Source organism: Arabidopsis lyrata, assembly GCF_000004255.2.
Source record: "Arabidopsis lyrata subsp. lyrata unplaced genomic scaffold ARALYscaffold_7, whole genome shotgun sequence".
Classification (NCBI taxonomy): Eukaryota; Viridiplantae; Streptophyta; class Magnoliopsida; order Brassicales; family Brassicaceae; genus Arabidopsis; species Arabidopsis lyrata.
In genome coordinates, this window is record NW_003302549.1 from 18,234,221 (window position 1) to 18,248,913 (window position 14,693).

At 34.5% G+C, this 14,693-nt stretch overlaps 1 protein-coding gene and 1 long non-coding RNA gene across 5 annotated transcripts; both read left to right on the forward strand.

Annotated features, from left to right (window-relative positions):
* The first annotated feature begins 248 nt into the window (after window positions 1-248).
* LOC9306503 (CBL-interacting serine/threonine-protein kinase 24) lies at window positions 249-4,437 on the forward strand. 4 transcript variants are annotated; one of them, XM_021019175.1, is made up of 15 exons: window positions 249-310; window positions 732-897; window positions 1,014-1,076; window positions 1,187-1,258; window positions 1,364-1,471; window positions 1,572-1,646; window positions 1,739-1,918; window positions 2,213-2,302; window positions 2,406-2,528; window positions 2,599-2,660; window positions 3,048-3,162; window positions 3,400-3,516; window positions 3,779-3,835; window positions 3,934-4,008; window positions 4,115-4,437. In XM_021019175.1, the coding sequence occupies exons 2-15, from the start codon at window positions 733-735 to the stop codon at window positions 4,208-4,210; spliced, it is 1,398 nt and encodes a 465-aa protein (XP_020874834.1). In that variant the 5' UTR covers window positions 249-310; window position 732; the 3' UTR covers window positions 4,211-4,437. The 4 variants fall into 4 exon arrangements, with proteins under 4 accessions (XP_020874834.1, XP_020874833.1, XP_020874832.1 ...); XM_021019174.1 differs by having other exon boundaries at window positions 265-310; window positions 674-897; XM_021019173.1 differs by having other exon boundaries at window positions 295-310; window positions 667-897.
* A 9,556-nt stretch (window positions 4,438-13,993) lies between these two features.
* On the forward strand, window positions 13,994-14,682 carry LOC110226035. Its single transcript, XR_002330153.1, has 3 exons — window positions 13,994-14,091; window positions 14,205-14,258; window positions 14,474-14,682. It is a non-coding gene; the product is annotated as an uncharacterized LOC110226035 (long non-coding RNA).
* The last annotated feature ends 11 nt before the right edge of the window (window positions 14,683-14,693 follow it).

Here is a 14,693-nt window from a genome sequence, read left to right on the forward strand (position 1 = left end):
GTAGAGAGGAGAAATAAAAAAAAAGTGATTTGGAAATTAGTGTTTGGATTGACTTTGGGGATAAAAGATCTGAAAGTCATATGGATCTAGATCCAACTGACTGGTTGGATCGTAAATAAGTGAAAATTCCTTGTTTTATTTGTCTTTTACTATTTTTCTGAATTAAAATAAACTATTAACTATATTAATTTTATTACGGGGCTAAATGGAATGGATTTTGAGTACAGGGGGCCGACTAGATTAAAATCCTCGCATGATGCGCCTTCTTCCTTCACTACTCTTCTCTGCCTTCGTTGCCAATCCTATTCAGGTATATTTCGATTCCAAGATAGCTTGATTTCATTATGTGTTCGATTCAGAAAAATCGCAATTGGACTTGATTATCTTACGATCCTAGTTGCTGCTAATTTCGGTCGTTCCCTTTATCGATTTCTGTTGATTATGCTGAGAAATCGAAACTATGGTTACGAAGTAATTCTTCAATATATATCGATGTTTTGTCTCTGAATTTTGTGTTCGGAGAGAGATTGTTGTTTCAGTGTTACCTTAATTTCATTGCCTGTTCTTTGTGAAAATGATTTGGCTTTGTTTAGTTTTCAGTGTGTCTCTGAATAGTCTGATTGATAGCTGTTAATGGATCAGATCAAATGATTTGGCTTTGTTTAGTTTTCAGTGTGTCTCTGAATAATCTGATTGATAGCTGTTAATGGATCTGGTAAAAATTTGTAAAGAATGACAAAGAAAATGAGGAGAGTGGGCAAGTACGAGGTTGGTCGCACGGTAGGTGAAGGAACCTTTGCTAAGGTTAAGTTTGCGAGGAACACAGACACTGGTGAAAATGTTGCCATCAAAATTATGGCTAAGAGTACAATACTTAAGAACAGAATGGTTGATCAGGTGTGTTCTGGATTGTATTTTTTATATTGCAACTAAGGTTGTTGCATTAGTTTTGTGTATGGTATGATCTTGATTTCGTTTAATCTCTTTTACTTTGTTTTTGTTGTCTTTTCCAGATTAAAAGAGAGATATCTATAATGAAGATTGTCCGTCACCCTAACATAGTGAGGTTGTATGAGGTATGTTTCTTTCCCTGCATCTGCAAAACTTTTCTCCTAAGTGTTTTTGCATCATTGTCCATCTGAGGCTGGTCTTTTGTTGTTTCTTTGTGATTTCCCGACCGATGTAGGTCTTGGCAAGTCCTTCAAAAATATATATAGTTTTGGAGTTTGTGACAGGAGGAGAGCTCTTTGATAGAATTGTAAGGAATTTCGTACTTGTATGCCTTTTAGTCGTCAGTAGTTAAAGCATCTGTGCTTCGGCATTTCAAATCTTTGTTTTTCTTGGATATCTTTTGTTCATGCAGGTTCACAATGGGAGGCTTGAAGAAAGTGAGTCTCGCAAATACTTTCAACAGCTTGTTGATGCTATTGCTCATTGTCATTGCAAGGGTGTTTACCACCGTGACCTAAAGGTGAAGCCCTTTTTTGTTAAACCAATATTCTTCAGAATATTTCAATTTCTTACTGCGTTGTAATCCAGTCTTGATATTTTTGTGTCACTATGATATCTAGCCAGAAAATCTTTTACTCGATACAAATGGAAATCTGAAGGTTTCGGATTTTGGACTCAGTGCATTGCCTCAGCAAGTAAATGCTCTTATTCAGCAGCTGCGTCATTTAAATTATTTTAGCTGTGTAAAGTTCTATCTCTTTCATTCATTTGTTATATACTCAATCAGGGAGTAGAACTTCTGCGCACCACATGTGGAACTCCGAACTATGTAGCTCCTGAGGTACTTAGTGGCCATGGTTATGATGGTTCAGCAGCAGATATTTGGTCTTGCGGGGTTATTCTTTTCGTTATATTGGCTGGATATTTACCCTTTTCTGAGACAGATCTTCCAGGGTTGTACAGAAAAGTAAGTAACATATTTTTCTGGAAATGTTCATGGGCTTTTTAGCACTTTCTTGACACCTATCAGGATATTGTAGTTCCACATGCTTTCCTCTTTAAACTACTGGTTATTGACAGATGATGGGTAATCTATAGGAAGGTAGCATGTGACTGTACCAGGTTGATATTATTTTCTTTGCAAAATTGATCAAGGGAAAAATCATGAATCCTACCTATGGCAAAATTGCGAATCCGTTAATTGATATGGTTTTGCGATGTTACACTTAGTTTTAAGCTTTGTCATCATTATTATGTACAGATAAATGCAGCAGAATTTTCTTGTCCACCATGGTTTTCTGCAGAAGTGAAGTTTTTAATTCATAGGATACTTGACCCCAATCCCAAAACAGTGAGTATTTTGCTTTGTTGTCTCCAAGCTTTCAGGTTTTGCTAATATTTAATGTTCTAGTAATTATATGTGTTTATCTATTATTGTTTCCCAATTAGAGCAGCGTATTCAAATTCAAGGAATCAGGAAAGATCCTTGGTTCAGAATAAATTATGTGCCTATCCGGGCAAGGGAAGAGGAAGAAGTGAATTTGGATGATGTTCATGCAGTTTTTGATGGAATTGAGGTTTGTGGTTCGTCTTCATTGTATCGTGCTCTTTGCTGGTCAACTCCATTTAAATGTTAAGATCTTTTAGGAACATTTGGATGACCAAGAAGAAGTGTTTGCTACAGAAAAAAACAAAATAGTAGACATGTGGTAGGTACCAAACCTGTAAACTGCTTCTTCATTCAATTTAACAAATCATACACCTTAGGAAGACTTGGATTTACAAGAGAATTCTTTATTCTTGACCAAATGCCAAACCAAAAACCCTAGACAGAATCCAGACTAACACAATTACCTATCAATATGTATCTGCTGCTAAGATTGTCTTAACTGTTGTATAGCCTAGAAATATATAGATACCGTAATTTCTAATGCATATTTAGAATGTTTTACTTAAACTTAGGCTCTTGCTCTTCGAAAACTTGTAAATAAACTGTTAAACAAAAACCTCAGTATGTGAGTACGTGTCTTAGCTCAAGTTACTTTTGCTTGCTTTTCATTAATTTGACCTGTCAATTTCACTTGTTCACAGGGCAGTTATGTAGCAGAGAATGTAGAGACCAAGGATGAAGGACCCCTGATGATGAATGCCTTTGAGATGATTACCTTATCGCAAGGTTTAAATTTATCAGCCCTATTTGATAGGCGACAGGTAGTACCTGATTTTCTATTATTGGTCAGAGAGATCTCCATATTGAATAAAAGAATGTCGGTAGCATCTAGTCTTCAGACTAACCGTTTTGACTGCCTTATTGTGTTAACTTTTGATGTTGAGTTCTAGTTTGTAATAACTATAAGTTCATTAGACAAGTGGTTGCATCACATTAGTAGATAGAAATGGAATTCAAAATATTCCCGCATATTGATGGCTGATCATTTGATCTTGCAGGATTTTGTTAAAAGGCAGACCCGTTTTGTTTCTCGAAAGGCACCTAGTGAGATAATTGCTAACATTGAGACTGTAGCGAACTCAATGGGTTTTAAGTCTCATACACGAAACTTCAAGGTAACTAATTCCTAGCATATACACTTATCACAAATATTATGAATTAGTCTCAAACTCTGAACTGTAAAATGTATGTGTAGATAAGTAAAATTGGATGGCTTAGCGTGGATTTTTATATGCAAGGAAGCTTATTTTATATCTATTTAGTTCATGAATGGATGGCTTAGCGTGGATTTTTATTGAACTAATGCTGAGTAGAGGGTAAAATTGCTATGATTTGTTATGTATGGTTTCTTAATTATGCACTTTATGTGCTCAACAGACAAGACTCGAGGGATTATCTTCGATCAAGGACGGGCAGTTAGCTGTTGTGATAGAGGTGATTATTGCTTGTTGTTATTGTAATATAAGTTTCTTTTGAAAGGGCTTTGCTTCACTTTAAGGGTATCTAGCAAATTGAAATTAACTTACATGCAGATTTACGAGGTGGCACCATCGCTTTTCATGGTAGACGTAAGAAAGGCTGCTGGTGAAACTCTTGAATACCACAAGGTTTATAAATATATATATCCAATAACAGTAGATGTATTATTTAAAGAGAATGCAGCATTATTGTGTTGCGGATTAGAGTCATATATCTTGTTTTGTGGTATCGCAGTTCTACAAGAAGTTATGTGCGAAACTGGAAAGCATAATATGGAAAGCAACAGAAGGAATGCCAAAGTCAGAGCTTCTCAAAACAATCACGTTTTGATCCCAACTTAAGTCCAATAAAAATGACCTAATTATTCTTCACGAAGATTGGAAGATTTGCTTCTTGAGCTAGTATTCTAATTTTATTGTGTCTTGTAGTTTGATTTGGCCATTGGATCCCTCTGTTCTCTGTATATGACTATACTTCTCCAAACTTGTCCTAATAAGACAAAAGTACTAACGAAACACATCCAATATGAGTTTGCTTAAAAGACTACGTTGGCTTTATTCCTTTATTTAGTTGAGGGCCTTGAGGCTCTATACGAGTTTAAGCTAGGCCTGAGCATTCTGTTTGGGTTGTTTCGGTAAGGCTTTTTTCATGTAATTTGATTTGGATTGGAGAAATTTTACCCAATTTTTTTTTTTTTTTTTTCAGCAACCATATAAGCTAATGTTGAAGAACATGAAGAATTACACATTACATTTAAACAAATCTAGTCATAATAACAATGTGAACAAATAACTTTTACAGTCACTTACGGTTGCGACTTTTAATTGTAATTCTTTGAAACATATTTTATTTTATTTTTAACTATTAAAATACTAGTGTTGTGCCTCGTGCTTCGTGAAGAAAACTTTATCTTATTTAAAAATTAGTTTTTTATTTTTTATTTAATTTTGAGATTATTAAAAAATTATTAGATTATTTATTTATAGGCACGATGTTTTCATTGTGACAAACATAATAAAAAATTTATAGGCACAATGTTTTATATGAATACAAACATAAACTTAATTTATTTAATTTTTTCAGAGAAAGGTTATAAGAAAATAGAATATAAAAATGATGTTGAGGTTTTCCTAAAAATAATGTCATTTCCTTATTAAGAAGAGATGAGAAATGAAGAATATGGGGATCGTGGGAGGTTGATATGAAGATGTAGCTGCAGTCTGATGAAGTTGTTGAATGAGTCAAGAAGTAATACAAGATTTTGTCTAATGGAGTTGTTGAATGATTCAAGAAGTAAGTCAAGATGCGACTGGTTTTATGTGAGTGTCGGTTTCTAGAAGGTTTGAGAAGATATGTTTGGAACATTTTTAGAGGATGAATCACAAAGGAAAAAGGACTTAAAGAGATTTGGAAGACTTGATGAAAGTGGAGTTTAATGAAGAAAAGGAAAAGTGTAAAAGGAAATTTACTTTTCCTTATGGAAATTGGAAACTTTCTCCTATGGTGATTAGAAAATCGTTTTGGCTATATAAGGAGGAGCTGAGGACGTCTGGGAGAGGCAAGAGAGCTGAGGCATAAAGAAGAAATCTTTGAGAGCTTTCTGTGAGATTGTGTGCAATTTAGTTTTGCGGGTTTGTGCTTGTGTGATCAAGTGGTTTTGTTTTTGAAGTCTAGGCTCAAGGAGAGTGTTGGGGTCGGATCCCACACATTTTCGGTAGGATCCACTTGGATCTGTCCATGTCATTATTACATAATAATCCTCTCAGAATTCAAGATATTTTATTATAAGTATTGAACTTGACCAGTCGGGAGTTCGATTCATTCCACTAGAAGAGTTCGATCTTTGTCAGTATGGAGTTCGCTCTTATTCGATATATAGTTCGCATAAAGAAAGGCCGAAACGAGGAGAATATTGTTCGAGGCTCGCAGTAGCATCAAAGCGCGGGAGTTCGGAGTCAGCAAGAAAGAGTTCGGAAAACCCATGTGAAGCCCAAGATAGTTCGAATTCGAGCCGTTTCGGTCAAAATTGTAACTTACATGATTAATGCGGATCAATATAATTATGAGTAGTGAATGACCGCATTAATCATATTTTCTCTATAAAAACAACCTCAAACGCATGTGTTTGGGGGACAGACCGCTCACAGATTATTACACATTACAACTAAGCAATACAACATACTTTCTCCTTTTACTATTTCGCAAGGCTTTGCATACTTTGTTCATCAAATTTTTTCACTTTTTTCTTCTTGGTTAAATTTCCTTTCAAATTCCTATATTTTTTTGTTGATTTTAAGAGTTTTTCTCCACTGAAATACTTAAAGATAATTGAGTGTGAATCCTACATCCATAGAGAGTTTAGCTCAGGGTTAGGTTATCCTGATTAAATCTAGACCCAAGGGGGAGTTTAGTTAAGGGTAGAGATTATCCTTAAGGTTTCACGTTATAGAAGGGAGCGGTAAATCAAGAGGGTTGTGCTTGTTTTACGCGTTTGCGAATTGGTTGTAATTTGCTTTCTTGTTCTAGTGAAATCAAAATCTGGACGTGGTCCCGGGGAGTGGGAAAAACCGAACCTCGTTAACAAATTTCTTGTGTCGTTTACTTCCTGCACTTTATTATTGCCTCATCCGCACTTACAGGATAGAGCAGTTGATGAAAGTGCAGATATTGCTGGAACAAGAAACGGTCTGTTGGAAATAAGTTTGAGATTGCTCGGTTGGTGCTGACGTGGCTCGTGGAGTTGAAGATAAATATCAGAAAGATATTTAGAGAGATCAAATAAGAAGAAACGTGCAGCTGAAGATATTCTTGGAGAAGAATATTATTGAAGATTTGTTTCTTTTGTTTAGAAGAGGATATTTTCCTTTTGTATCATGATAAAATCTAGGGTGACATATCTCATAGGTATATGGGTATATATACTAGGGAGATGTGTGCTGCTAGGGTTAGCCGAAAAGAGAGAGAGAACAACAAATTGCATTGTTTCGGTGCTTTTGTAGGCAAGTCGAGCTGCTTGCTGGAACACGGGTTTAGTTGTTCTAATATTGGGTGTAATTAGATATTGTTTGGTGTCGAACTAAGAGGTTCTTAGTATCGTGTAATTCCAGTTAGGCAAGGTCTTGTCGTAAAGATTGTAAGTGAATCTAGTTATTGTTTTGAGGACGTGGGCACGTTGCCGAACCTCGTTAATTCTCGTGTGCCTTATCTATCTCTGCATTTTCAGTTGATAAGTTTTAAGTGATTTTTTTTTCTTTCCTTTTCTCATTTTTTCGTCACTAAATGGTTTAGAAAAGTAAAGTGAGTGAATTTGAGACTTAAGACACGTGTCAGATGGAGAGAGCTGCAGTTTTTAGAGAAGTTATTTGTGATTTATTATAATAGGATGAATCCATTACCCGATCGACACTTATTCCAGGGAAAATCATCGGTTTACGTCTGTTTATAAAACAGTGCTGGTTTAAGCATTTTCCCTGGTACCAAATTGTCGCATTTACCCTTATATGTGATTGTCTCTTCTTCCTCGACGAAGCAAACAGGAGAAGCTTCTCAATCAGTTTCAACCCTGAAACAAATCGATTCCAACTCGATTAAGCAAAAGCGACAAGAGACCAAAGAGCATAGAAGATGAATTGGAAATTAAGATGATTGGTTTAGACTTGAAGATGAATTGGAGATTCTGATTTTATGTGAAAGCATTGTAGAACCACGATTTCTACGATATGTCAAATTGAAAAATTGTTGTAAATAATGATAAGACATAATCAAAAATTACAAACTCGTTACCAAACTCTAAGGAACGGAGAACGATTTGTGTGGAGGCGAGACACTCTTTTCTTAATTCTTTAATTGCCCGTAGTGTGACGGTGTTACGCAATCATAATCCCAGGATACAACCACACCATCAACTGTTTCGCAACACCTAAAAACAGAAGCTAAAGAACCAAAATTCTGTGTTGCACTCTCAGACACAAAAGACAAAAGTAGAGAAAATAGGAGGATTGACTTTTTATTATAGTTCACGATAATCAAAATGACGTGATGAAGCCTTACTTATAAAAGCCAAAGCCTTCAACGTACATGTAGTCAAAAGGAGAACAAGACATTAATGAGAATCAATTCTCATGTTAATGCCATCACGTTAATGTCGTCAATGAGACAATAACTATAGATTTTGCTGTTACACAAATTCAATTAGGGAGAGATTCTCATTTGAATTTGGGAAAATAAGAATAATATTTTGGGTTGTAAGCCCATTTTCTATTTCCCCAATTCCAAACCCAAATCCCAACCGGTCCGGTTTGATGTGACACATCACAACACGACACGGTTCTGATTTCTCCTTTTAACTTCTAAAGTGCGACATTTGACCGTTAGCCAACATTTCAAGCTTTACAAGCTAGCTATTTTGGACCTCAATTTCTCATTCAAACGAACTCCATTTTTGACATTCCAATATACTACCGTGTAGTGTTCGCAGCAACGATCTCATCGTGTCTAAATACCGGTCATTCCGATGAACGTCTTCACCGGAAAATCCACCGAAAAAGTGGTCATAACCACTACGTCAAAAACAAGTTCCAACAAGCATGAACATCAAGAAATTTGAGCTAATTAGTTTGTGAGAAAATTAAAATCTTATTTGATTTGATCAATGTCTAACATTGAAGCCTTTGGGTTTACTCTAGATCATCCCCATAGGGTTTAGTTCCTTTAATCAAGACGTAGTTAATTGAATCCATAGGTTCATCGGAAGAGAAGAGATGGTGTTGGTGGCGGAGACGTTTTGTTCGCCGAAGGAGATGGTGTTAATGGAGGTGAAAGTGACGGCGGTAAAAGAGTTGGCGGAGCCGGAGCGAGCACAACGGTGAGAACCGATGGTTGTAATCGGAGAAGCTAGGTTGTTGTAGTCGGAAGCGAGAAGAAGACGGTGAGATTGCTTTCAGCAAAGTAAAGAAGATAGGGGTATAATGGTCTTTTTTGCTCTCCACAAATGCGTAAATCTGTAAGCCCAGACAAAAAATGTCTTATCTCAAATTTTTGGCCCAAGAAATACCCATTTCCGTAATAACCCCATTAAAATATTAATTTTTTTTTCTTTTTGATGATGTGTGAAATTAATTTATGCATAAAGGTTATTTTGTAACCGCTTAGTTGAACTATTGCAACATTTGGTTTACTTACGAACCATTGTAATTTTCTGTTTATTTTATGAACCACTGTAACCATTGCAACATGTGGTATATTTGGTATCTACAATCGTGTTTCTCGGTATAACTTTTCATAAAATATTTTTTGAATTAATGAAATGTATTTGCAAACCGTTTAATTGAATTATAGTGTTGCAACATTTAATTTATTTGACTAATACTTGTAATTTTGGTTTATTTTATAAATCATTGTAACCTTAGTTTAATCGACGAACTTGAAACCTATGTCAAATTTGATATCTACGGCCGCCTCTCTCGATTTAACTTTTCATAAAAAAAAATTTAATTTTGAATACTAAAATATATTTAAATAAATTGTTGCAATTGTTTAGTTGAACCATTGCAACATTTGGTTTATTTTACATACCATTACAACTTTTGGTTTGTTTTAAACCATTTTATAATTTACTTTATTTGACGAACTGTTGCAATAATTGGTATATTTGATATCTACAGTCGCGTCTTTTGATTATAACTCTATTTTCACATGTTTGCGTTTTTATCGTAACATTTCGTAAACTATTTTTATTTTACTTTTTGTCTCAATAAATGCTTTTTATGGTTGCATCTTTTCATCGTAACTCTTCGTTAAATACTTTATACACTAATAACAATCTAAACAAATTTCTAACTGCAAAGGTAGTCGTAAATCGAGAGTCGCTCAATATAATAGTCATAAAATTAGTCGCTATTTAACGACTACGTTACCATTAATAGTCATAGTATCATTATATGGCGGGACTGATTTGAATGAACACTAATAAAAAAAATATCATTAGGCCAATTTTTAAATATTGCTTAAATCTTCATTTTATTATTTTGTGAACACCACCAATATTAGACATGTCGAATCACACTAATTTAGCTAAACGATTGTGTGAAATCCTAGTTATATTATATATTTTTATTTTGTAATTTTCATTTTAATTAAGCTCATAATAGGTTTTCAATTATCATAACAAAGGTATAAATGAAAAAATTAGAAACAATTTCAGTTGTATTTTTATTTCCAATTGTCCCTATTAAAAAGACTAATATAACTAAGAAGACTAATACAATCATGTCTTATATTAACCATCACCATTCACCACTAAACGTAAAGAACTAGAAATAACTTTTTCTAAATGAAACTAAAGTAAAAAACATAGAAGAAAGAAACGTGAAACAAAATTGAAACATAGAACAAAAGTGTATAGAAAAAGAAGCATAAGAAGTAAGAAGTGGTGGTAAAGGTGAAAAAGAAAAACCATTTCTTGATACTATAAATACACAAAACTTTGGCCCATTTTTTTTCGGAAAAAATGTCAAAAAAATCATGAACATTCAAATTTGGGACGATTTATTCTTGGACTACGATGAAGACATTTAAATCATAAAGTTTTTGTTGACTTTACAATTAATTAGCGAAGTTTGTTTGACTCGCCATTTTAGACACATCGTTATGTAGGCTAACAGACAAGGTTTATGGCGTTAAACTTCAGTTTAACTTCTTCGTTATCTGAAAACGATATCGTTTAATCTAAGCAATAAAACGACGTCGTTTTGACGATTTGGGGGAAACTTAATCCTAATCCCCAAATCGATTTCACTTTCTAACCCTAGAATCCCAATCTCTCTCTCGTTCCCTCTCTTTGGTGAAATTCTCTTCGATGATGGCTAAAACTCGTGGGGGGAAGAGAAGAATTCCGGTACGGCGGTCACGGCGATTGAGTCAAGCAGCAGCCGCGGAAAATGCCGGACCAAATCCTACAAAAGCTGAGCCGATTCAAATCCCTTCTGGAGATGAGGCGGAGGCTGTTCGTCAATCCGGATCAAATCGCAAGAAGCGGAAGAAGGACGACGATGGAGACATTGAGGAAGATCGTGAGGCTGTTAGTGGCGATGATTGTGAGGTCGTTGGGGATGAAGATTGCGATGAGGTTTGCTATGCTGGCGAAAGAGTTGAGAACAACGAAGAAGTTGTTGAAGAGGGACAATTGGCCATGGAATGTGTTCCACAAGAAAAGGAAGGAGGTGGTGTCGAGGCAACAGAAAAGGAAGGAGGTGGTGTGGAGGGTCAGAAACTACAGGGTCTGAGAGACAAGGATTACAAGGGTGGGGGTCATGGTTTGAATGTTCAAACTAGTTTGTTTCGTTTCTTTGGTTTGTTTTTTGTGGTTTACTCGGATTAGGTCGAAACTGCAGTTTGTGTTCAAGTTTGTCTTTATGCAGTCAGAGAACCTATGTGTGTTTTACACGGATTATGTATGTTTTGTGTATGTTCTGGTTCAGAACCAGTAACAGAAACATGTTTTGTTTCAGTTTGTATTAGAAATATGTTTCATTTTCTTGTTTGGTGTTTATTATTGTTTTAGTATGAAAATTTGAACTAAACCAAACTTGCATTTATCGAAGTCAAATGTTGCAACACAATCTCAATACACTAATAACCTACTACAAGCTTGTTCTCTTTACCCTGATCAAACAACCCATAGACAATCATCACAATGGTAATAACAAACAGCCACACAAAACACACTTTCAAGCCACACCAGTTTCTTCGGGTTTCCATTTTGTTGCTCATTGCTTCTTCCTTCATTTCTTGAATCATAGTCTTTAACTCATTTACCTCTGATTTGGCTTTCCTAACCTCATTTGCAATGATCGCTAACCTTGGCAAAGCATCTTCTACCTCTTCAAACACGGCATCTTCGGCCCACTTGAATAAATGACCCTAAGCCACAAACAAATTACACATTGTTAGCTACTGACATTGAAAAATCTAACCCAAGAACAAATTTCATTCATACATAAACTTACATCTCTTTTGCTTGTCCACGAACTAACATCTCGTTTGCTAATACACCGGAAGAAAGGTCGGCCCGGGTTCTCTTGCGTTTTTGATGTGAAAATCGTGACATCTAAACCACACACACACTTCTACGGAACACCACGATCTCCGACGACACCAAACGTGACAGAGGTTGAACTCATTGGAGCAGATTGAAAGGAAGAAATCTAGTCGGAATTTCAGCAGAGGGAAGCGAGAGAGAGAGAGATTGAATGTTCTAGGGTTAGAAAACGAAATCGATTTGGGGATTAGGTTTTAGTTTCCCCCAAATCGTCAAAACGACGTCGTTTTATCGGTTAGAGTAAACGATATCGTTTTTAGATAACGGAGAAATTAAACGGAAGTTTAACGCCGTAAACCTTGTCTGTTAGCCTACTTAACGTTGTGTCTAAAATGGCAAGTCAAACAAACTTTGCTAATTAATTGTAAAGTCAACAAAAGCTTTATGATTTAAATGTCTTCATCGTAGTCCAAGATTAAATCGTCCCAAATTTAAAAGTTCATGATTTTTTTGACATTTTTCCCATTTTTTTTCTCTTATTTCACGTAACGTCGTAATAAACTAAACTTTCGAGGTTTTCATGACTCATGAATTATTATTAGCAATATATTAAAAGAAAAGTTTAGGGGAAAAATAAAAATAAAGATTACTATATTAACCCTAATTAAAACTTTAATGACTAGAGTAGCCTAGAAAATTTGGGGTTAATTCAGTAACATATATGCTACAAAACCATCAATAAGCTGTGTTGGGAAAAATAATATAATTACCTAAAAAGTTACTAATGAAAAATTCCAGCATGTCAACAAATTAGAAAAATACCATCATAACATATGATTTCTTAAAAAACTGATGTACTAAATCTACCATAGATTTCTGTAAATAATTCTAAAATGAAAAAAGAAGAGAGAATATTAATAGTATTTTTGCATTACTAATGTCATTGTCTACCTACTTAAATAACTATTAAGCCCATAAAATATATTAAAACAATACATAAATATAAACCATGCGTAGCGAATTAAAGAAAAATATCGGAGAAAAATAAAAGAAAAGATTATCATATTAACCCTAATTTAAGCTTTAATGTATGCCAGAAAATCCTAAATAAGCCAGAAAACCCTAAATAAGCTGTGTCGAGAAAAAAATTATATTATTACCAAAATGTCATTAATGAAAAATTCCAGCATTTCAACAATTTACAAAAATGTCACCAAAAACATGATTTCTTAAAAAACTATAGTACTAAATCTACCACGGATTTCTGTAAATAATACAAGTATGTCACTGATTTATATAAAATGTGATGATAGATTAATTAGGATCATATATTTTTGTGACAGCTTTATAATTGGTGATAGATTTATTATCTTATGTGGTAGACTTCTTTTTTTATCAGTGATACCCTAATATTAAGTTACGCCATAAATTTTGTATAGCAGACTTATTTTATCTATTTTACATACCTATTGTACACATTGTTTTAGACATTTTTTTTTGTCAAAAATTCTACCCTTCAGTGGAAGATTTGTTTTACAGCAAACATAATTACAAAGCAAAGTTAGTGATGGCAGTTTTATTATATGTGATAGCATAATTGTTTTGTGGCATGTTAATGGTAAATTTATTGATGAATAGTTGTGACATATTTATTTCTTACTAAAATAACTTTTTCACTAAATACAGATTTTTTCTTTGACAAATTTGTTTATATTCTTTGATAAAAGAAAAATTTTGTTGTTGCAAATTTCGAAACACTTATCTTGCAAATAAATAAAATATTACCCTTATTTCTTATGTTTTTTCCCAATAAATGTCTGTAACTTGTATCATATTTTTTAAAAAGAATTTAAATTATTTAGAAACATAAGAGAATTAATCAAAATAAGAATTAGAAAAAAGTAATTCTAAAATAAATATGGGCACATTGGAGGGCATCGAACCTGAGAAAGGAAGGACGACGCAAGGTCAAGGAGCAATGAAACCACTGGACTAAGACACTAATTATTGAAGTGCGGACAATGAAATTAATATAAACGAACGAGACGTAAGCAAATGAATCATTAATACGGCAAGCACAACACAGAGAAAAGGCTCGTGAGCTCAGAGATTTTGGGAGAGAGTTTCGGCGAAAATCTTTTGAGTTCTTTTAGGGATTTTGGGTGTGTTTAAGGTAAAGCGTTTGTAGATTGTCAAATTTCGTGTTTGGGTTTGTAATATGTAGGATTAGGGTTGGTAGAATTTTTATCAAATTTCATGAAATGAAATTTGTTTCCGAAATTTCAGGTGACGATGTTTGATCCAATCGATCTCGAGAGTTATCACAATGCTTTCATCCAGGTGATTTTTATTTATTTGTAATTGTTTCCTTATTTGTTAGAAACCCAAAAATGAATCTAACATAATCTGATTTATTTTATAGAATAATCAACAATATTGAATATAACAGACTCTCTGATTTATTTTATAGAACAATCAACAATACTCGATACAACAAACTCTCTGATTTATTTTCTAGAAAAATCATTCTAACAGAAACTCTGGTTTTTAATCAGAAATGGTATGACAGAACCATTGCCGAGAGCTTTGGGGGTTACTGATTACCATATGAACCACGGAGTGCTCTTTGATCGTATTTGCTTTGTTGACAAAGTGATGAGCCGCCTGAAAATCACCCGCCCGCAATGCTCAGCTATGGCTGCTTGAGAGACTGAGGGCGGGTGATTTTCAGGCGGCTCATCACTTTGTCAACAAAGCAGATACGATCAAAGAGCG